Source organism: Carcharhinus amblyrhynchos, chromosome 9, assembly GCF_965287045.1.
Source record: "Carcharhinus amblyrhynchos chromosome 9, sCarAmb.v2.hapA, whole genome shotgun sequence".
In the NCBI taxonomy this organism is placed as follows: Eukaryota; Metazoa; Chordata; class Chondrichthyes; order Carcharhiniformes; family Carcharhinidae; genus Carcharhinus; species Carcharhinus amblyrhynchos.
Window position 1 is genome coordinate 30,226,687 of NC_137332.1, and position 21,967 is coordinate 30,248,653.

The 21,967-nt window shown below is 42.4% G+C and overlaps 1 protein-coding gene across 1 annotated transcript in view; it reads left to right on the plus strand.

Annotated features, from left to right (window-relative positions):
- Window positions 1-19,670, plus strand: part of ccdc24 (coiled-coil domain containing 24) — a 100,537-nt gene extending 80,867 nt beyond the window's left edge. The window contains exons 7-9 of the mRNA XM_080196544.1: window positions 10,697-10,766; window positions 12,131-12,245; window positions 18,820-19,670. Of these exons, the coding sequence (XP_080052670.1) occupies window positions 10,697-10,766; window positions 12,131-12,245; window positions 18,820-19,546 (912 nt within the window). The 3' untranslated portion in view covers window positions 19,547-19,670. The remainder of the gene's footprint in view (window positions 1-10,696; window positions 10,767-12,130; window positions 12,246-18,819) is intronic.
- The last annotated feature ends 2,297 nt before the right edge of the window (window positions 19,671-21,967 follow it).

Genomic DNA, 21,967 nt, shown 5'->3' on the forward strand with positions numbered 1-21,967 from the left:
GTACATTCTGAAATGAAGGCCTCATCCAAAGCCTCACTACCATTTACAAGGCTTGCCAAGAGTATGATAGTATATAGACCACTCACTTGGGTGGTTGTGGCTGCAGCAACAATTAAGAAGCTCAATATCATCAGGATAAGGACATCTGCCACCAGATTCAGTTTTTTGCCCCCTCTCTTATCATTAGCATGGTGTGGCTGTGGTGTATCTGATCTACAAGATGAATTTGCTCACTTCAGCAGCACCTTCCTCACTTGCAACCTCTGCCATCTAAGGAGTTGAGGAATAACATCATTTTCCAATGTTTCCCTCCACATAACACACCAAAGTGACTTGGATAGACATATATTTCCATTGCTACTGCAGTGGTTCAAGGAGTAAGAACACTAAAACATCGTCAGGGTGGCAACAAAAATGGCCTTGTCTGTATCACCCTGAGCCTGAGAACAATGTTATTATCCTGTTTTGGACTGTTGACATTTAAAGTAAAAATACAAACACCCCACAATTAATTAAAATAATTACATCATAGGATGTCACAGTCTTAAACAAAAACAAACTTTCCACGGTGGCTGTCTGAAATTCAGATAATTAACCAAATTCCATTTGAAATTCATGATTCCATCTGCATCCACCCACTCAAGTAGTGTATTCCAGATCTTAACCACTCACTGTTTTTAAAAGCACCTTTTTTCATGCCATCTTTGGTTCCTCTGCTGTTCACCTATAAATTGATGTGTTCTGTTCATGACCCTTCTGCCAGTGGAACAATTTCTCCCTGTCTTTGTCCAGAACCCTCATGATTTTCAACACTTCTATCAAATTTTCTTTTCTCCTACCCTAAAGGGAACAGTTGAACTTTCTCCAATCTACCCATGTACTTGAAGTCACCCATTTCTGGAACCAGCCCTGTAAATCATTTCTGCACCCCCTGAATGCCTTTTCATCCTTCCTGAAGTGCAGTGCTCAGAATTTCACATATTGCTCCAGTTGAGTCCAAATCAGTGTTCTACGAATGTCCACCATAACGTCCTTGCTTTTGTATGCTATGCCTGCATCTCATTTTAGCTGTTTTCCCAACCTGCTCTGCCACCTTCAATGATATGTGCACTCATACCCCAGTTGTTCCTGCACCTGCTTTCGAATTGTATCCTTTGTCTCCTCACGCTTCCTACTAAAACGTAGGTAGGAAGAATGGTAGGAAGGACTATTACTTACGTGGCGAAAAACTGCAGCAGGCGACGGTGCAGAGGGACCTCGGGGTCCTTGTGCATGAATCGCAAAAACCCAGCCTGCAGGTGCAGCAGGTGGTCAGGAAGGCGAATGGGATGCTGGCCTTCATAGCGAGGGGGATTGAATATAAAAGTAGGGAGGTCTTGCTGCAGCTGTATAGGGCATTGGTGAGGCCGCAGCTGGAGTACTGTGTGCAGTTTTGGGCGCCACACCTGCGCAAGGATATTTTGGCCCTGGAGGGAGTGCAGAGGAGGTTTACTAGGCTGATACCGGAGTTGAGGGGATTGAGCTATGAGGAGAGGCTGAATAAACTAGGCTTGTACTCGTTAGAGTTTAGAAGAATGAGGGGAGATCTCATTGAGACGTATAAGATGATGAATGGGATGGATAGAATAGAGGTGGAGAGACTCTTCCCGCTCAAAAAAGACAGTAGGACTAGGGGGCACAGCCTCAAGATAAAGGGGAGGCGGTTTAGAACGGAGTTGAGGAGGAACTTCTTCACTCAAAGGGTGGTGAATCCCTGGAATTCTCTGCCCGTTGAAGTGGTGGAGGCTGCCTCGCTAAATATTTTTAAGAAGCGGGTTGATGGGTTTTTGATAAGAGAGGGGATTAAGGGTTATGGGGAGAGGGCGGGAAAGTGGAACTGAGCCACGACAGATCAGCCATGATCTTATTGAATGGCGGGGCAGGCTCGAAGGGCTAGATGGCCTACTCCTGCTCCTATTTCTTATGTTCTTATGTTCTTATGTATCACTATACATCCTACCCTTCTGCACTAAATCTCATCTGTCATGGGCATACCCCATTCCACCAGCCTGTCAATGTCTTCTTGAAGTCCATCAATGATCCTCCTCATGTTTCACAAAACTTCCAAGTATCGTGTCATCTGCAAATTTTTAAATTGTGCCCAATACACCCAAGTCAGGTAATAGAGGATATTTTGGATCGATTAGTTTTGTATTTCTGACTTGGATGGCAGTCACAAAGTTGTGTCGCAATTTGACTATAAGACCAACCTTGCATGTTGATCTTATTATTTAAACTATCAAATCTAGTGACTGCAGTTTGTTCGTACATCTTGTGAGTATTTTGCTTGGATAATTGAAGTTGTTGGCAAGGTTCTCCAATGTTCTTCCATCATTACACAGGAAACCTTTCACAACTGGAAAAATTCTTCAACAGATGCCAAGCCCATCTCTTGCTATTCACAAATAAAAATTTTTTTCAACTATGGATTCTGAGAGCCTTTCAATCCCCCCAGATGAGTTTGTAGGTAATATTCCAATTTGTTTAGCAGTGAAATGATACATTACTGTTCAAAGTTGCATCTGCAGATTAAATTTAATGTCTCCAGCAACAGCTGTTATGTCTCTTAAACTGTTTGAGACAACAGTTTGCTCTCATCAGCTTCTATCAGCAGTTTGTCATGGGAATAATCTGAATGACTCTGTGATGTCAATTAAACATGACTGTGGTAATACTCTGAACACTCTTGGAACCTACTACATTCTATTGATGCCAATTCATTTCAGCTCCTCAGAACAACTGATGAAAAATATTTTGATAGAATGACTTTGACATATTGCAAAACCCTTTTCAGCAGAGGATTTAAGCAGTCTTTTATTAACATAACATTATTGCCATATTGCTAAAATAATGTGCATTTTTTGACCAATGATTTTTTAATCCAAAGCCGAAGGAAGGGTTGAGTAACCTAATAGAGACCAGATCTGAGCACTACTTTTTTCCAGATTCCAGTATCAAATTCCATCTGGAGATATGGGTATGGGAAGTATAATAGGATAGAAACAAGTAAAGATATTAGCAACTCAAGATTCTAGAAGAGTTAAAACCCTCTGACAAGTTGAAGTTCAGAAATGGAAAAGGGACAATTAGAGCTTGGGTCTGGTTTTTACAAAAAAACAGATTAGAAAGAAAATGGATTGAAGACTAGAAGTCAATAAGTGAAAAACTTATTGTTGAACTATTAATCAAAGAGGAAAGATGAAATAATAGAGAGAACCTAAAGTCAAAGGTAACTTTCAGTGGAATCTTAGAAGAAACTGTGACAAACTGGAAACAAGAAAATTTGGGTAGATTAACTGAGAAATACAACAAACAGAAGATGAAAAATAGAGTAAATAAAACACAAATTGGGAGTAAACTAAAAACTGAAATTTTGCAAAAGCTAATGAGGATTACCTTTCTCTCCCTTTATTGTATGTAAACCTGTTTTGCAACTTGTTTTAAAAGAAGCTTTATTTCACAATTAATTAATTATTCTGTATTTGATGAAAGTAGCCTGATGAAAGTATATTTTAAGCTGGGTATAGCAGTCATGAAGGTAAACCATTGGCTATTTTGGTGAACAAATTAAACGTTATGATCTGTGGAATAGTGAGGCTAGAATTAACTGTGCAGTCTTCCCATTTCATAATGCATCTACAAATATATTAACATAATACTTTTTCTTGTGTTAAATTAATCTCATTGGAAGCCCACTTTAATCTTTTAAAATGAATGGTATCAACAGCCACCAAATCACAAACTGGTACTGTTACATTTATAAACGTTAAAGAAACTTGCATTGATGGCAGCATCTACAGGAAAGAACCAAATAGTATCCAATTCTGGTCATCACACTACCAGAAGGATGTGGAGACTTTGGAGAGAGTACAGAAAAGATTCACCAGGATGTTGCCTGGTATGGAGGGCATTATCTATGAGGAGAGGTTGGAGAAACTTGGTTTGTTCTCACTGGAGTGATGGAGGTTGAGGGGAGACCTGATAGAAGTCTACAAGATTATGAGAGGTATGGACAGAGTGAATAGTCAGAAGCTTTTTCCCAGGGTGGAATAGTCAATTACTAGGGGACATAGTTCAAGGTGCGAAGGGCAAGGTTTAAAAGAGATGTACGAAGCAGATATGGGTGCCTGGAATACATTGCCGGGAGAGATAGTGGAAGCAGATACAGTAGTGACTTTTAAGGGGCATCTTGACAAGAACGTGAATGAGATGGGAATAGAGGGATATGGACCCCAGAAGTGTAGGGGGTTTTAGTTAAGTCGGGCAGCATGGTTGGTACGGACTTGGAGGGCCAAAGGGCCTGTCCCTGTGCTGTAAGTTTCTTTATTCTTTGTTCAAAGTTAATGTTTCAGGTCAACAACCCTGCAAATGCAATGTTTTGCTCTTCAACTTCCATTTATATTCGAGCTTTCACAATCTCAGGTCGTCACAATTAGCTTTATTGAAGGGGCACATGCCATTGAAGTTTTTCTCCCTGCACACATCAGGACCAATACAAGAATGCCAAATTTCAAATGGCCACTTTATACTTTATACGACAGGAGAAAATGGTGCTGATTGGCTGCTCAAATTGGCTCTGATTGGCATTGCCACAGAGATAGCAGCAGGGACATGGAGGCTCCCTGATAATTCAAAAGAGGCACAATGCTTGAACATTTTTTTTAATTCATTCGTAGGGTATGTGCGTTGCTGGCTGGCCAGCATTTATTGCCCCTCCCTAGTTGCCCTTGAACTGAATGGCTTGTTAGGCCATTTCAGAAGGCTGTTGAGAGTCAACCACATTGTTGTGGCTCTGGAGTCACATGTAGGCCAGACCAGATAAGAACAGCAGATTTTCTTCCCTCAAGGTGAACCGAACCAGACATTTTCTTTAACAATTGACAATCATCAGAAGATTCCTAATTCCAGATATTTTTATTGAATTCAAATTGCACTACCTGCTGTGGCGAGATTTGAATCCAGATACTCACGACATTACTGAGTTTCTGGATTAGTAGTCCAGTGATAATACCATTAGGCCATCACCTCCCCTTAACCTTTATTTGAAGAGAACAAGCCCCTGTGTATGAATATATGTCACTTCTAGAAACCATAGGAGGTCAACTGATTATCTTAAAGTGGCTGATAATGTAGCCATTGGCACACAAGCGCTGGCCATTCACAGTATCACAGCTAACAGACACTTGGGGCCTGATTTTACTATTGCGTTGTGCCCATTTTTGGGCGCGGAAACTTGGTAAAGTCGGGCATGAGGTGAATAGTGCGATCCATGCCCGCTTCCGCGCCGGTTCCTCCTTTACCGTGCCCGAAACAGGCATGATGGCCATTTAAATGCATTTGCAAGCGTTTAAATTGGCTTAATGGGCTGCACGCCTAACTTTACCGGCACTTCCCCCATACCATCATGTTTGCCCGTCTGGAATTGGCACAAAATGGACAGATTCGGGTGCTTCATCAGTGAGGATTAGTGAGGAGGTAAGTGCCTAGCGTATGATGCTCTCTGCTTGAGATCGGTGGGGGGAGGAGGAAGTTGGGTCCACACCACTCTGCTTGAGATCATGGGGAGGGCTCCGCTGCCCCCTTGCCTGAGATCAGTAGGGGGAAGGGGGCATCCGCTGCCACTTTGATTTGATTTGATTTATTATTAACACATGTATTAGCAAACAGTAAAAAATATTGTTTCTTACATGCTATACAGACAAAGCATACTGTTCATAGAAAAGGAAACGAGAGTGCAGAATGTCGTTTTATAGTCATAGTTAGGATATTGAGAAAGATCAAGTTAATGCAAGGCAGATCCATTCAAAAATCTGATGGCAGCAGGGAAGAAGCTGTTCTTGAATCGTTTGGTATGTGACCTCAGACTTTTGTATTTTTTTCCCAATGGAAGAAGGTGAAAGAGAGAATGTGCAGGGTGTGTGGCGTCCTTAATTATGCTGGCTGCTTTACCGAGGTAGTGGGTAATGTAGAGAGTCAATGGATGGGAGGCTGGTTTGCATGATAGATTAGGCTACATTCATGACCTTCTGTAGTTCCTTGCAGTCTTGGACAGAATGGGAGCCATGCCAAGCTGTGTTACGACCAGAAAGAATGCTTTTTATGTCGCATCTGTAAAAGTTGGTGAGAATCGTAGCTGACATGCCAAATTTCCTTAGTCTTCTGAGAAAGTAGAGGCATTGGTGGGCTTTTTAACTGCAGTGTTGGCATGGGGTGGCCAGGACAGGCTGTTTGTCTCGACCCTTTCTACTTTGTTGATTTAGACAGGGACATGTTCTTCTTTACACTTCCTGAAGTCAATGACAATCTCCTTCATTTTGTTGACACTAAGAGAGATATTATTATTGCCGCACAGTTCACCAGATTCTCTATCTCATTCCTGCACTCTCTCTCATCATACGGTGGTGTCGTCAGCAAACTTGAAAGTCTGCCTTGTGCAGCGCAATTCGGACTCGCTGATATTTTTGCAAGCAGAGTGCGTAAGGGGGCACCTCAGAACGGATCTAAAAGTCGGATCTGCAACACTCCCAGTTTCAAGTCCACCCAGCATTTAGAATCAAAATGGTAAAATAGGGCCTTTAGTTTTGTGTTTTGCAAGTGCAAGCTATTTTCTTTTTATTCATTCGTGGGTTGTGGGCAGCCAACATTTGTTGCCATCCATAATTGCCCTTGAGAAGGTGATGGTGAACTGCACTCTTGAACCGCTGCAGTCCATGTTGTGCAGGTACACCCTCAGTGCTCAGAGAGAGGGAGTTCCAGGATTTTGACCCAGTGACAGTGAAGGAACAACAATATATTTCCAAGTCAAGATGGTGTGTGACTTGGAGGGAAACTTACAAGTGGTGATGTTCCCATGCATCTGCTGCCCTTGTCCTTCTAGATGATAGTGGTTGTGGCTTTGAAAGATGTTGTCTAAGAATCCTTGGTGAGTTCCTATAGTTCATCTGGTAGCTGGTATATATACACTGCTGTCACTGAGTGTTGGTAGTGGAGGGAGTGAATGTGGAAAGGCTGCTAATCAAGTGGGTTGCTTCAACCTGGATGACATCAGGCTTCTTGAGTGTTTTTGGACCTGCACTCATGCAGGCAAGTGGAGAGTATTCCATCACACTTCTGTCTTGAGAAGTCAGGAAGTGAGTGATTCGCCACAGGATTCCTAGCCTCTAAGCTGCTCTGGTAACCACAATATTTATATAAGAACATAAGAACATAAGAAATAGGAGCAGGAGTAGGCCATCTGGCCCTTCGAGCCTGCCCCCGCCATTCAATAAGATCATGGCTGATCTGTCGTGGCTCAGTTCCACTTTCCCGCCCTCTCCCCATAACCCTTAATCCCCTCTCTTATCAAGAACCCATCAACCCGCTTCTTAAAAATATTTAGCGAGGCAGCCTCCACCACTTCAACGGGCAGAGAATTCCAGATATTCACCACCCTTTGAGTGAAGAAGTTCCTCCTCAACTCCGTTCTAAACCACCCCCCCTTTATCTTGAGGCTGTGCCCCCTAGTCCTACTATCCTTTCTGAGCGGGAAGAGTCTCTCCACCTCTATCCTATCCATCCCATTCATCATCTTATACGTCTCAATGAGATCTCCCCTCATTCTTCTAAACTCTAACGAGTACAAGCCTAGTTTATTCAGCCTCTCCTCATAGCTCAACCCCCTCAACTCCGGTATCAGCCTAGTAAACCTCCTCTGCACTCCCTCCAAGGCCAAAATATCCTTGCGCAGGTGCGGCGCCCAAAACTGCACACAGTACTCCAGCTGCGGCCTCACCAATGCCCTATACAGCCGCAGCAAGACCTCCCTACTTTTATATTCAATCCCCCTCGCTATGAAGGCCAGCATCCCATTTGCCTTCCTGACCACCTGCTGCACCTGCAAGCTGGGTTTTTGCGACTCATGCACAAGGACCCCGAGGTCCCTCTGCACCGTCGCCTGCTGCAGTTTTTCGCCACGTAAGGCTAGTCAAGGCCACGTAAGGCCACGTATGGCTAGTCAAGTTCAGTTTCTGGTCAATGATAACTTCTCAAGATATTAATATTGGGGGATTCGGGTGATGATAAGACCATTGAATATCAAGGGGCAATGGTTAGGTTCTGTCTTGTTGGAGGTGGGTCATTGCCTGGCACTTATGTAGCGCAAGCTTGTCACTGGTCAGCTTAAGTCTAGTTATTATCCAAGTCTTGCTGCATTTGAACATGGACTGCTTCACTGTTTGAGGAATTGCCAACGGTGCTGAATATTGTGCAATAATCAGCAAATATCACTGCTTCTGAACCTTAGCTGGAAGGATGATTATTGATGAAGCAGCTGAAGATGGTTGGGCCTAGGATAAGGAACTTCTGTAGTAATGTCATGGACCTGGCTAACCTCCAACAATCACAACCATCATGCTTTGTGCTGAGTATTTCTCCAACGTGCAAAATTTTCTCCTTAATATCTATCGACTCCAGTTTTGCTAGGGCTTCTTGATGCTTTTGGTCAATGCAGCCTTGATGTTAAGGGCAGTCACTCTCATCTCATCTCTTGAATTCAGCTCTTTTGTCCATGCTTGAACTAGAGATGTAATGATCTTACAAGTTTGGTGATCTTAACAGAACCGAATCTAAGCAACATTGAGCAGGTTATAAGCTGGTCTGGTTTGGTTTGTTTTCTGTCTATTATGAGAAACCAAAGGAACATTCAACATGCTTCATCCGATCAGCCAATCATTGGGATGTACAGCCTACATCCCTAGCTTAACACAGGCACTGAAATTCTAACATGATCTTACTCAATTTTGTGTCGTCAGAAGATTTTTTTGGACTGACAATAGCATCCAGTGAGTGGAAGAAAACTACCCTGCAGAACAATGAATATTCTGATCAGATCCTTGTTTGCTGTCCATCACACAGACTCCAAAATGGGCCAAAGGCTGCCATTTTGGACGGCACAGTGGTTAGCACTGCTGCCTCACAGCGCCAGGGACCTGAGTTTGACTCTCGGCTTGGGTCACTGTGTACGTGGAGTCTGCATGTTCTCCCCGTGTCTGTGGGGTTTCCTCCGGGTGCTCCAGTTTCCTCCCACAGTCTGAAAAACGTGCTGGTTAGATGCATTGACCTGAACAGGTGCCAGAGTGTGGCAACTAGAGGAATTTCACAGTAACCTCATTGCAGTGTTAATGTAAGACTTACTTGTGACTAATAAATAAACTTTTTACTTTAACTGTCCCTAAAAAGTGCCCAGTCTACCAAATATTACCCCGGAAACATTTTGATTAACAGGTTAAGGAAAGCATTTCAAACTGCTACTGTGCTGTGGTTATGCAAGTGGGGTAAAGAGAAAAATGAAGGAGAGGGGAACTAGATGAGAGTTGGGATAAGTGAAGGATGACACGTGGGGGTGGGGATTGGTGCTAGGTGGTGATTTTCTGGCTGTGTGTGCTCATGCACAGATCACTGCTGGAGTGCAGGGTAGTCACTGCTGGGGTGCAAGGTGGGCACTGCCAGGGTGTCTGGTTGGCATCACCAGGTGGACACTGCCTGATGGGCACTGCCTGGCCACGTCCCCGACCACCTGAGACTTCATTGGCCTCTGAGCCTCCCATTACGACCATCGCACCAGCTTTCCGCTAGTGTTGACCAATAACGATCCTTACCATTCTCACCCCACGACTGAAAGCTGGAGGATTTCATGCACTGAGGGTCGAAGGGTTATGCATATTTGAATGTACTAATCAGCCTCATGCCCTTTTGGGGTGCGATCCGGTTTATACAGTTAGAAAGGGGCTGGGAGGATCTCTAACTGTTTGGCGCTGGTGCAAAACCCATTTTTAAGCACTCATGCTATTCTCCGGGAAATGGCACAATCTGTGCCAGGTGTGGTTAGGTTGGAGAATCTCCCCAAATGTCTTTGCGTTTGAGGCAAATGTTGTTAGGATAAAGCAAAGAAAATATGTCGTAAATAGAAAAACAAAAAAATGTATCTTAAGTGAGTTTTGTCAAATGATAAGATAATTAGTTATATCTTGAACCTGTATGATTTGTTAATGATATTATTTTACCTTGTATCAGTAAATACCATAAATCACACTTCAGTTCTTGAATTATAGATCCAATTGATATGAAAATATATAGAGCTGTACTTTTTACTGTCCTTGTTTATTCTGCTCATGCACTCTCAGTCTCTGATTTTTATGCACATGAGAACAATCCTTCTTCAGCCGGTAGCAGACCGTAGCAAGTTAATTGGATATAAGTTTGTCTTGGGTGTTAGCACAAAACAGGTAATAGAAGATCTACTAACAGCTGAACACTAATCCTGGTACAATAATTGCTGAGTTCAATTAAAACACCCCACAATATAATGTTAAAATTGGTGCAGGAAAAAAAAAGGTGAAATGTTATGTGCTGTCAGCAAGAAAATTGATCTGTCCAACTTCAGGAACTCTCAATGATGAATATTGAACAAATGTAGAAGAAAGATCAATGTCTATAGTGAAATGAAATGTAAACAACACAATTGAGAAATACATAAAACACAAGTAATTTTAAAACACAGATTGAAATAAAATCAATTTTGGCATTAAAAGCTTATTTTTATTCTAGAATTGGAGAACCAGATATTCTTTGTCAGGGAACGATAATAATGGGATTCTAATCCGTCTTATGCCACCTGCAGGAGTGCATAGAAGAGGAGCATAATTACAGCTTAAACCTTACAACACCAAGTGCAGTTCCATCAATTGCAGGTATTTTCTTTTCCAATTTTTATGTTGTACTTATAAGCAGTTTATGTTAGAAAGATCTTCCACAGTATAGTATATTGGAAATGATAGTATAGGTGCAAAGATTAGCGTACGATGAAATGGTGAGGGCTCTTTGCAAACTGTATGGGTGGGATTTTATGGTCTTGCTCAAGTGAAAGCAAAAATTTCCACCCGAGATCAATGGAGATTTCCATTGTTGGATGGGCGAGGTGACAGAGTTCCAGTGTATGTTTAACGAGGGACAAGAGTCCCTCCATGATTTTTACACTGTAACTTGGATAAATTTATGAACCATGAACAATTGTTGAAAATTCCTGGGTTTTAATATGGTTATCCCCTTTATGTATTCCCATCCCTAGCGGTGTCAGAATGTTGCAGTATTAGAAAGGAGACCAGAATCAAAATACAGATAGATTTTTAAAAAATTCATTTACAGATTGTGGATGTCACTGTCTGGGCCAGCATTTATTGCCCATCCCTAACTGCCATCCATTTCAGAGGGCATTTGAGAGTCAACCACATTGCTGAGTGCCTAGAGTCACATGGAGGCCAGACCAGTAAGGACGACAGATTTCCTTCCCTGTAGAACATTAATGAACTAGATAGATCTTTACAACAATTGACAATAGTTTCATGATCATCATTAGACTTTTAATTCTGCTGAATTCAAATTCCACTGTCTGCTGTGGTGAGATTTGAACCTGGGTCCCCAGATCTTTCCCTGGGTCTCTGGATTGCTAATCCAGTGATAATGCCAATGGCTCATGAGTCTCATTTTCAATTTCACACACTCAAACCCAATAAGAAAATGTGAAGAAGATTCAATGCAGAAGCAATAAGGAATTAGCAAAAGTAACCAAACTGGCGGTTGCCCAGTTTGATTATTTTTAGTCATACCTATCTGGACCTAGCTTTTCTTGCACTTACCTGATGAAGGACCAGCTCCCAGAAAGCTCGTGCTACCAAATAAACCTGTGGGACTTTAACCTGGTGTTGTGAAATTGCTTACTGCAGCTTTTCTTACCCTGCTGTATTAACCTTTATAATAATTTCTAAAAGAGTTATGATGGCTTCAATTACTTCAATTTTTAACTCAATAATTATCACAATAATAGATTACTTTGCCTCAATTAAATGTAAAAACCATTTTATCAGTACTTGATATGTATCAAACATTATTCACCACCATATCTGCTATGTCTAAACTGGAGTTTGGAATAAAAGGTTGTTTTCTTTTTCTTCCTCTAAGTTTTTACCTATCCTGTCGTGTGTTTCACACCTGCACCATTTGACAGGGAGCGGTGGATTTTTCTGAATGTTCTTAAAGCTTTTGTTCTTATCTCCAGAACTGAAAGATGAACGAAAGATTCTGGAACGGGATCTGCAGCTGGCACCGCCAATACAAAGTTTGCTACAGATTCCCAAACCACCTGAGGGAAGGTCTTCAAAGAGATCCTGCAGGTAACATATATTCAAAGCACCATTTCCTCCTCCTCTTCAAATCATAAGTGAGCAGGGAGGCTCTGATATTCGTCAGCCATGTTACTTTGCTTGTTTGAATGCTGTGTTCAGCTGGCGATATCCTCAATTTGAGGGTTCCCAAACAATCTGAGTAATATTAGCGTTCATGAAGAATTCTTTCAGTATTGTTCTAGTAGCAGAGTAAAATGTCAGACACCCCAATACTGGAAAATTGCTTGTATTCATCGAAAGAAATGTGAGCTATTTCAGGGTATCTGGAAAAACAACCTTTTCCAATTGTTTAAATGGATTTTACATTTGTATATTCTGTTTAAATGCCTGTTTTAGACTAAAATCTTTCTAACACTTAAACCACTTGCACCCTTATGTCTATAAAAGTAAAACATTGATAAATGTTATAATTCAAGAGTAAGTAAATAGTATGAGCTTCATGAGTGCTGCTGTGGCTGCAGTCATCCAGATGAGTGATAGGTTTTCTACGTAAGCATGCGTACACACATGGGAGGTGAGTGGATCATACCTGCTATTTGTCAAACCAAGCTTGTGAGTTGGCCTGGAATGCATCGCTATTAGATGAAATGTGAACTGAACAATCCCACTCCTCATAATTGAGGCAATGTTATTGATGAAGTATTGTGATTACTTCAGTGTAGATCTCCTGCAACAGTGTCCTGCAATGATCACCCTCTGGCGATCATGACTATCTTACTTAATGTCAATATAACTCCAGCTATTGAAGAATGTTCCCATTTACTCCTTGTGGCCTCCTTATTCTTTATCGGGCTACTTGGTTCCATACACTTTTTTAAATTGGTTCATGGGAGGTTCAGGGTGGCATAGTGGTTAACAGTGCTGTCTCACAGTGCCAGGAACCTGGGTTCGATTCCCGGTTTGGGTCACTATCTGCAAAGTCTGCATGTTGTTCCTGTGTCTGTGTGGATTTCCTCCAGATGCGCTGGTTTCCTGCCACAGCCTGAAAGACATGGTTGGGTGCATTGGCCATGCTAAATTCTCCCTCAGTGTACCCGAACAGGTGCTGGAGTGTGATGACTAGGGAATTTTCACAGTCACGTCATTGCAGTGTTAATGTAAGCCCACTTGTGACACTAATAAATAAACTTAAATTTAGGCTAGGCCAGCATTTATTGACCATTTCTGATTGCTGTCAAGAAGGCTCCCTTTTTGAACCACTGCAGTCGATGTGGTGCAGGTACACCCACAGTGCTGTGAAGGGTGGAGTTCCAGGATTTTGACCCAGTCACAGTGAAGGAACGGTGATATAGTTCCAAGTCAGGATGGTATATGCCTTGAAGAAGAACTGCCCTTGTCTTTCCAGGTGGTTGAGATCACGGATTTGAGAGCTGCTGGCAAAAGAAAGTTGAGTATTGCCTTGATGTTGAGGGTAGCTTTTCACACCTTCCCTCTGGCATTCAGCCCTTTTATAAAATATGGAGCCAGGTGGTCCTGATGTACACCAAACTGCTTCAGTGAGATGTTTATTAGTGCTATTAATTATTTATTTCATTACATTGCTGATGATTTGGATGAAGGTGATAGGGTGGTAATTAGCTGTGTTAGATTCATCCCATTTGGTAAACTATCCAAAACACATCTGGAAGATATCATTATTCAAAGTGCTCAAGTTTTAACATCTAAAACTAATAAGCAAATATCAGATAAAAGGTGAATGGTGGAATTTCATAAATTGAAAGATAAATTAGTCAAAACTGAATTAGGTAATATTAATGAAAAGCTTAACAGTCTGTTTGAGAATATGGGAGATGTGGATGGTAAAGTTGTTGTAGATAATGTTGGTGTTGTGGTTGTGGATGATAATGACATTGTGGATATGAGAAAGTGCTGTGGCTGCAGAAGAAGTTGGAATTGATCAATTTAAGAAAAAACATTTGCTTAGGTTTGCAGACTGTGTTCGAGCAGCTCTGATTGTATAGTATTCCGTCCGCGTTACACTGAAGTACAGATTATGTGCTTATCACAATGTTCTGAGTCAGTGGGAACGCCAACATTGAACAAAATCTGATGTCTTGTATATTATAATCATAAAGTGAGCACGTGCATGAGAAATAACTTGGTGAGTTCACATGAAAGTATGAAGCCTTTTTGTTTTGTTTTTCTTTTAGTCCCTGCATTGCTCTCATTACACTGCCTGAATCGCGAGGTTAAGGGGATACAGATGAACTGATCTTGGGTGTTCTTCAGCATTGATGTTCAGCCAGGCAGTAATGAATGGAATAAAATGTCTCACAATTAGGCATTGTCCCAACTTTATCTTGCTCCCCACTTCACAGAAACAAAGCTAAGATTTGCACTCACACTTTTGCTGTCTTTTATTATTCGTTAGTAGACTTACTTCATCACTGCAGTCAAGTTGCTGTGAAAATCCTCTAGTCGCCACACTCAGACCCCTGTTTGGGTTACACTGAGGGAGAATTCAGCATAGCCATTGCACCTAACCAGCATGTCTTTCAAACTGTGGGAGGAAATCGAAGCACCTGGAGGAAACCCATGCAGACACGGGGAGTATGTGCAGACATCACTCAGACAGTAACCCAAGCCAGGAATTGAATCCAGGTCCCTGGCTCTGTGAGGCAACAGTGCTAACCACTGTGCCACTGTGCCACTGTACATGTTCAGTTTATGGAATTCTGTGGTGATGCTTTCTACCACATTCTTTTTAAAGTTTTCTTTATTATTGTCACATTGCAATGAAGTTGCTGTGGAAATCCCCTAGTTGCAACACTCTGGCACCTATTCAGGTACACTGAGGGAGAATTTAGCATAGGCAATGCACCTAGCCAGCATGCCTTTTGGACTGTGGGAGGAAACTGGAGCACCAGGAATAAACCCAAGCAGACACAGGGAGAACGTGCTGATTTGGAACAGTGACCTAAGCCGTGAATAGAACCCAGGTCTGTGGTGCTGTGAGGCAGCAGTGCTAACCACTGTGCCACTGTGCTGTCCCCATGCCAAACCATATGTAGGACTTTCTAGTTATATGTGAATACTTAAATATTTTATAAATAAATTGAGCTCTGGATTTCTTGAATTTTTAGCTACTGATTCTTGGGATTTGGACATCACTGGCATTTCTTACCCATGACAAGGTACCCTGAGAAGGTGCTGGTGTACCTTTTTCTCCAGTTGCTGCAGCATGAGTGGTGAAGATATTCTGACAGCTTTTGGAAGGGCAAATTCAGGATTTCAATCTAGCAACAATGGAAAAGATAAATAAAAACAAAAAAAGCTGTAAATACACAGCAGGTCTAGCATGCAGTGGAGAGAGAAAGAGAATTAACTTTTCACGGACCTCTCATCAGAACTGAGGGTAGAAATGTAATCGGTTTTGTGCAAGTGAGGGGGTGTAATGGGGGTGAAGAACAAAAGACAAGCTAGAGGGCACAAGAGGTTAACTGACAAGATTTCTCCATACGAAAGGAAAAGGGACCGGTGATGATTGTAATAAAGAAACAAATGATTTGTTCAGATAAGAGCAAAACACTGCTGATGCTGGAATCTGAAAGATATCACAAAAGGAATTGTCCTCTTGGTATGCTGACAAGGAAGGGGAGAGGAAGATGGGTGGTACAATGGGTAGCACTGCTGCCTCACAGTGCCGGGGACGTGGGTTCAATTCTGGCCTCGGGTGACCGTCTGTGTAGAATTTGCATGTTCTCCCTGTGCCTGCGTGGGTTTCCTCTGGGTGCTCCGGTTTCCTCCCACACTCCAAAGATGTGCGGATTAGGTAATTGGCCATTCTAAATTGCTCCTTAGTGTCAGGGGAATTAGCACGGAAAAGCTTGGGGTTACAGGGATAGGGTGTGGATGGGATTGTTGTCAGTGCAGGCTCAATGACCTCCTTCTGCTCTGTAGGGATTCTATGATTCTATGTGTTTGGTAGTGGTATCAAGCTGGAGGTGATGGAAATGGTGGTGGATAATGCATTGGATGTGGGTAGGTGAAGACAAGCAAGCCTTATTATGGTTCTGGGATGGAGGGAAAGGAGTTAGAGCAGAATTGCAGGAAATGGGTCAGCTATGCATGATGCTCCTACTGATTCTATTGAGGGGCACGTGAGAGTCATTATCCATGGTTGTGGAAAAAAACAGGAGATATCAAAAGTACTGTTCTGGAACGTTGCATCATCAGAACAGAGAAAGATGATATTAGATGCCCAAGTCAAGCTGGTGTGTAACTTGGAGGTAAACTTCAAGGTGGTGATAGAATCCCCATGCAACTGATGAAGATCAGCTAAAGCAACATTGATATCTTTGTGCAATGCACCCTGTAGAGAATATACCCTGAACCATGATACCCTGGTGGTGAAGGGAGTGGATGAGCTGCTAACTAAATGGACTGCTTACCTTGGGTGGGGTTATGCTTCTCAGTTTGAGCAAGTCACTGGCTGGCAGGGTAGGAGGAAGTCAGGGTGTGTTGCCTGTATGGACTGCCAGAAAGCATTTGATGAAGTATTGCATAATAGGTGATGAGTGAGTCCTAAATCACATGGAATAGGAGGTAACATTGCGACTGGGAGGCAGGAGATAAAGAGTAAGGACTAAACAGTTCATCCTCTGATTGTCAGAATGTGCTGAATGATGATCTCCTGGGCCTCGGCCTATCACTAATATATTAAAAATAGATGAAGGAATACAGAGCTGTAACTCTATGCTTGTAAAAGGTGCTAAGTTTGGAGCGGCACAGTAATTTCTCTAGATAAAATCCAAGAATTTACAAAGAGGCATAGACAGACTAATTGAGCAGGCAAAAGCTACGACACCGGAATTCAATGTGGAGCATGTGAGAACTTCCATTTTAGACCTAAGAAAGACAAATCAAGATCTTTTCTTGTTCATGGGAAATACAGATCACTGAAGGTCACTGGAAAGGAACAAAATGTAATTAAGACGCTACTGGACTGTATCATAGGAATAGGATTCAGAAGTTACAAAGTTATAATTCAGTTGTGGATACTTGGCAAGACTCCATGTAGCTCAAAGTTCAGTATTGTTTACTGAAAATCAGGAAAAATGTATTCATTTTGGAGACGGTTGAATGCACCAGGTTCACCAGAATAATATCCATTGAATCCCTACAGCGCAGAAGCCTCTAGCCTCTGCACCGACTGTCCAAAAGAGCATTTTACCCAATACCTCACCCTGTCCCTACAACCCCACACATTTACCATGGCCAACCCACCTAACCTGCAAATCTTTGGCCATAAAGAGAAAAATTCTGAGAGCAGAACCTATGAACTTAGTCTGGATTTTCTTCCAGTGATCTAGTCAAGGCATGGAAAACAATGAAGGATTTAATAGGATGATTGCAGAGAAACTGTTTCCTCTGGTCCGGGGATCCAGAACAAGACCGCAAGATCTAAATGAGGTCTGGGCCATTTTGGAGTGAAATCAGGAACCCTTTATTCACACTAAGGATAGTGGAAATCTGAAGCACTCTTCCTGTAAAGTCTGTGGATGCTGCAACCATTGAAAATTTCAAGTCCAATGTGGGTAGATCCTTGTGAGGAAAAGGAATCAAAGCGATATGGCGCAAGGATGGGGAAATGGAGATGAGGTGTGGATCAGCCAGTCAGATATAATGTTGGAACAGGCTCACAGCTGAATGCCCTCCTCCTATCCTTATTATACAGATACACAAATTCCATTAAAGACTGACAACTGTGACAGTGGAGACCCCAGGAAAAGGCGATGTTGTAAGTGATTGCTCAGAGGTGCATGAGGACAGCTCCCCAGAATGAGAGACCATTTTCTTTCCCTTGAAGGGATGGTGATCTGGACTGGCTTTCATGATGGCAGCTTGGTAAATGCAGATGTGTAACTGAAGTTCTAGGCTGCAGAGCTGTGTGTTAGAGTTGAGTGTACTATACCACAGCATTGTCTCTCACAAAGCTGGCAATTCACATAAAAATCTATTTCTTTTTATTCATTCGTGGGATATGGGCATCGCTGGCTGGACAGCATTTATTGCCCATCCCTAGTTGCCTTTGAGGAGGTAGTAGTGAGCTGCAGTCCATGTGCTGTGGGTTGACCCACAATACTGTTAGGTGGGTGGATTCCAGCAGTTTGACCCAGTGACTGCGAAGGATAGATGAGATATTTCCAGGTCAGGATGATGAGTGGGTTGGAGGGGAACTTGCAGGTGGTGGTGTTCCCATTTATCTGTTGCCCTTGTCCTTCTAGGTGGGAGTGGTTTTAGGATTGGAAGGTGCTGTCTAAGGATCTTTGGTGAATTGCTGAAGTGCATCTTGTAGATAGTACACACTACTGAATATCAGTGGTGGAGGGAGTAGATGTTTGTAGATGTGGTGCCAAACAAGTGGGCTGCTTTGTCCTGGATAGTGTCAAGCTTCTTGAGTGTTGTTGGAGCTGCACCGTCCAGGCACGTGGGGATAATTCCATCACACTCCTGACATTTTGCATCACTTGCTTTGAAGAAAGACATTCCCAAATGTTGATTATAGAAAAGTTTTACTGTACAATTACTCTACCTAAAACATTTTTTTAATTTGCTATAGGAATGTGTCAAGATGGAACACCACAGCTGCAAACCCATCAGAAGAGATTCACTACTCAAAACTACCAGTTGATCTGTCTGAAGCAGATCTAGAACAGAAAGTGATCAAACACAATATATCACCTGTGGGCAGATCCAGTGCAAATGTAACTAGGGACTGTTCAAGTCAACTAGGATACTCTGGAGCACTTGCTGGATCAGCACCCAGGACCTCTATAAGAGCTGTGCGCTTATTGGGACCTGCTCACCATGACGAAGGAGCCGCAGCAAGAGGTCCCCCACCAGAAAGCACATGTACTCCTAGCCCATGCTCCAAGGTGAAAGGCCAGAGTAAAGTTCAACTACATCTAGCGGAGGATGTGCCAAGAACATTCAGTGTACGAGAAATTGAGTCTAGACGTGATAGAACTTGTGTCGAAGAATCACTCTCTTTACAAGAGGAAGCGCAGAAATCACTGGTGCATTCCGAACCTGCTGATAACGTGCCTGTTGGGCAGCAGTCAGTCTCTTCTTCCATCCGGACAGATGCTCATTGCGTCACAGAAAGCAAGAGGACTTTATCATCAAATTTAAGAAGCCCCGTTGGGGTGTTACCATCAGTGGCGAAACAGGATGGCCGCATTCTTATCCCATCACCACCTTCAGCTGAGAAGCCCATAGGTGCTCAACCCAGGAACACACACCGAGTGAGGAGAACTCACGTGGACAGTGTGGCTGGCAGTGCATGATGACTAAGTCCAGCCTCATTGTCCCAGTGAACTAGCCTCAAGTTGGAAGCTTTGTTTGATATGAATTAACCAAAATCAATTTATTATCAATAAATGCCGAAATTCCACCCAACATTCCCCATATCCTGTTGTTTCAACTAATTTACGTCCATTTGTGCCACCTCATGTTTCAATTTAAGATGGGCGCTAAGTAAAATAAAATAAAACTGGGGACCAAGGGTGTTTATTTTCTTATGATTTGAAAAAAAATTAAATACATTTTGCATTGTTTTTATTTGTCAAATGGTAGGCATTCACTTTCTTCCAACATGACCTATAAAGGATTTTTATTAATGCTGGAACAACTGTTGAAATTACTGTAGCTAAATTGGGAGAAGTGTAAAATTGCCTACCAATTTAGTCACCCCCCTTTTTTCACATGATCGCCCATGTCAAAATGATCCTTTTGGGTTGTTGTTGTACATGTAATTATAAGCTGTTGTGTGGCGACTAGGATATTTTCACAGTAACTTCACTGCAGTGTTAATGTGAACCTACTTGTGACACTAATAAATAAATTTTAATAACTTTAGGCTCTGGCCACTAGATGGTGATGTAGAATAGCTGATGTATCTGAGCACACAACACACTCATGGAAAAGGGGGAAATAAAAAGATGATGAGGTAGTTCTAACTGAACATACTAATTCCACTGTAGTAACATTTTACTCCTTAATAGTCACTTGGAGCTTCCTGTTTAGAGTACATTCCTGTTGAGATCCTCGGTGTTGCATTGTGTCTTCTCTAGCTCTGAAAAATTAAGAAGAGAAGGTATTGATATCTGCATTACTCCCACCGCCACATGCTAGTGAATAAAGGAGTAGCAAAATAAATTAATGTATGGATGGAGAACTGGTACAGAAAGGAAACCTGCAGATTCCTATAGCTTTTTGTCATGTAATGGGATAAGAGGGACCTGGGACCTGTAAAAGTGGATGGGTTACGCCTCAATTCTGGGTCCAGTGTCCTTTCTGGACAAGCTCCAAAAAGTTCTCTATGATCAGTATGCCTTTCCCTTTGCAACTTCCTGTGCTCCTTTCTGCCGTTCCATTTTAGCACTGTGGAAAAGCAGCTCCTCAATACCAGTGGATGCTTCTCTCTGAAGCATTTTAAAATCCTGCAGCCTAATTCCCACACAGAAGCCAAAATTTCCATTCAGCCATTCCGTTTTGTTCTTTCCATCCTCCCCAGTATGAAACTTTTTTTGTATGTTTCCCATTCCATAAGCTTACCAACCATCTCACAAAGACAGCATTTTTCTACCCAATCCCTAGCACCTCCACTTCTTGCAACAAGCACTACCTGGGCCATTGATCAAGTTTCTCAGTCAATTTTCACCCCCGCACCTGCTGTGCACTTGAGGAAATTGGGTAGTGGAATTCTCCATTTAAGTAATTAGTGCATCTCTGTATCCGAACCCCATAACCTACAACCATCCTTACTTCCCAAAGATGTGCTTCCAGTCTTGGTGGCCTCAACCAGTCTCTACCTCCCTGCCTGTCTCCCCATTGTCCGCCAGCTCCCACCCTCGCCTCCCCGCTGACTAGGTCCCATCACCTGCACCCAACCCGCTTTCACCCTCCCTAATTCTTGTTACTGTCCTGTCCTCCCTCACCTTTGTCATCCTCCTTTCCCATCTCATCCTCTTCCGTCTCTTCTTTCTCTTCTTCCCATCTTCACCTCTTTCCTCTTTGCCTTCTTTTTTTCATCTCCATCCATTCAATCTCTTTCCTTCCATGTCCTCCCTTTCGTGTTTCCTCTCCTCTACCTCCCACTCCTCCATTTTCATCCTTCTTCATCAAACGTCACACCGTCTCCTTTACTTGTTCCCTCCCGCATTTTGGCAAAATTGTCTCTTGATCTAGTGACTGCTTCACCTGAATCTCACTCAATCTTGATGTACTGCTGTGATGTGGAGTTGCTGGCCTTGGACTGGAGTAGACACAGTAAGAAGTCTCACACCATCAGGTTAAAGTCCAACAGATTTATTTGGTAGCACAAGCTTTCAGAGAGTTGCTCCTTCATCAGGTGAGTGAAGGGTTGGTTATATCGCTGCAATGCCATTTCTTTTAAAAGAACATTTTTAATATATATATGAAACATTGTATGTAGAGTGTAATCTGAAGGAATTGTTCACTGTCCTTTGAGTCGAAGCAGTTTTTAATTTCAGGATTGGGGCCTGGTCACCAAGCTCTGAAGATGCAGCACGACAGCAGGGAGGTCAGGAAGGATAAAGCCTACTGAGGGATGTTTGACCTTTGCTGAGCAGTTAAATACCTGATGAAATATTTTTGCCACCTGAAGAAACTGGCATCTGCTGAATGGTGTCTGATCAAACATTATGTGGTGTCTGACTTTCAAGATTTCTTTCAGAAGGAATAGA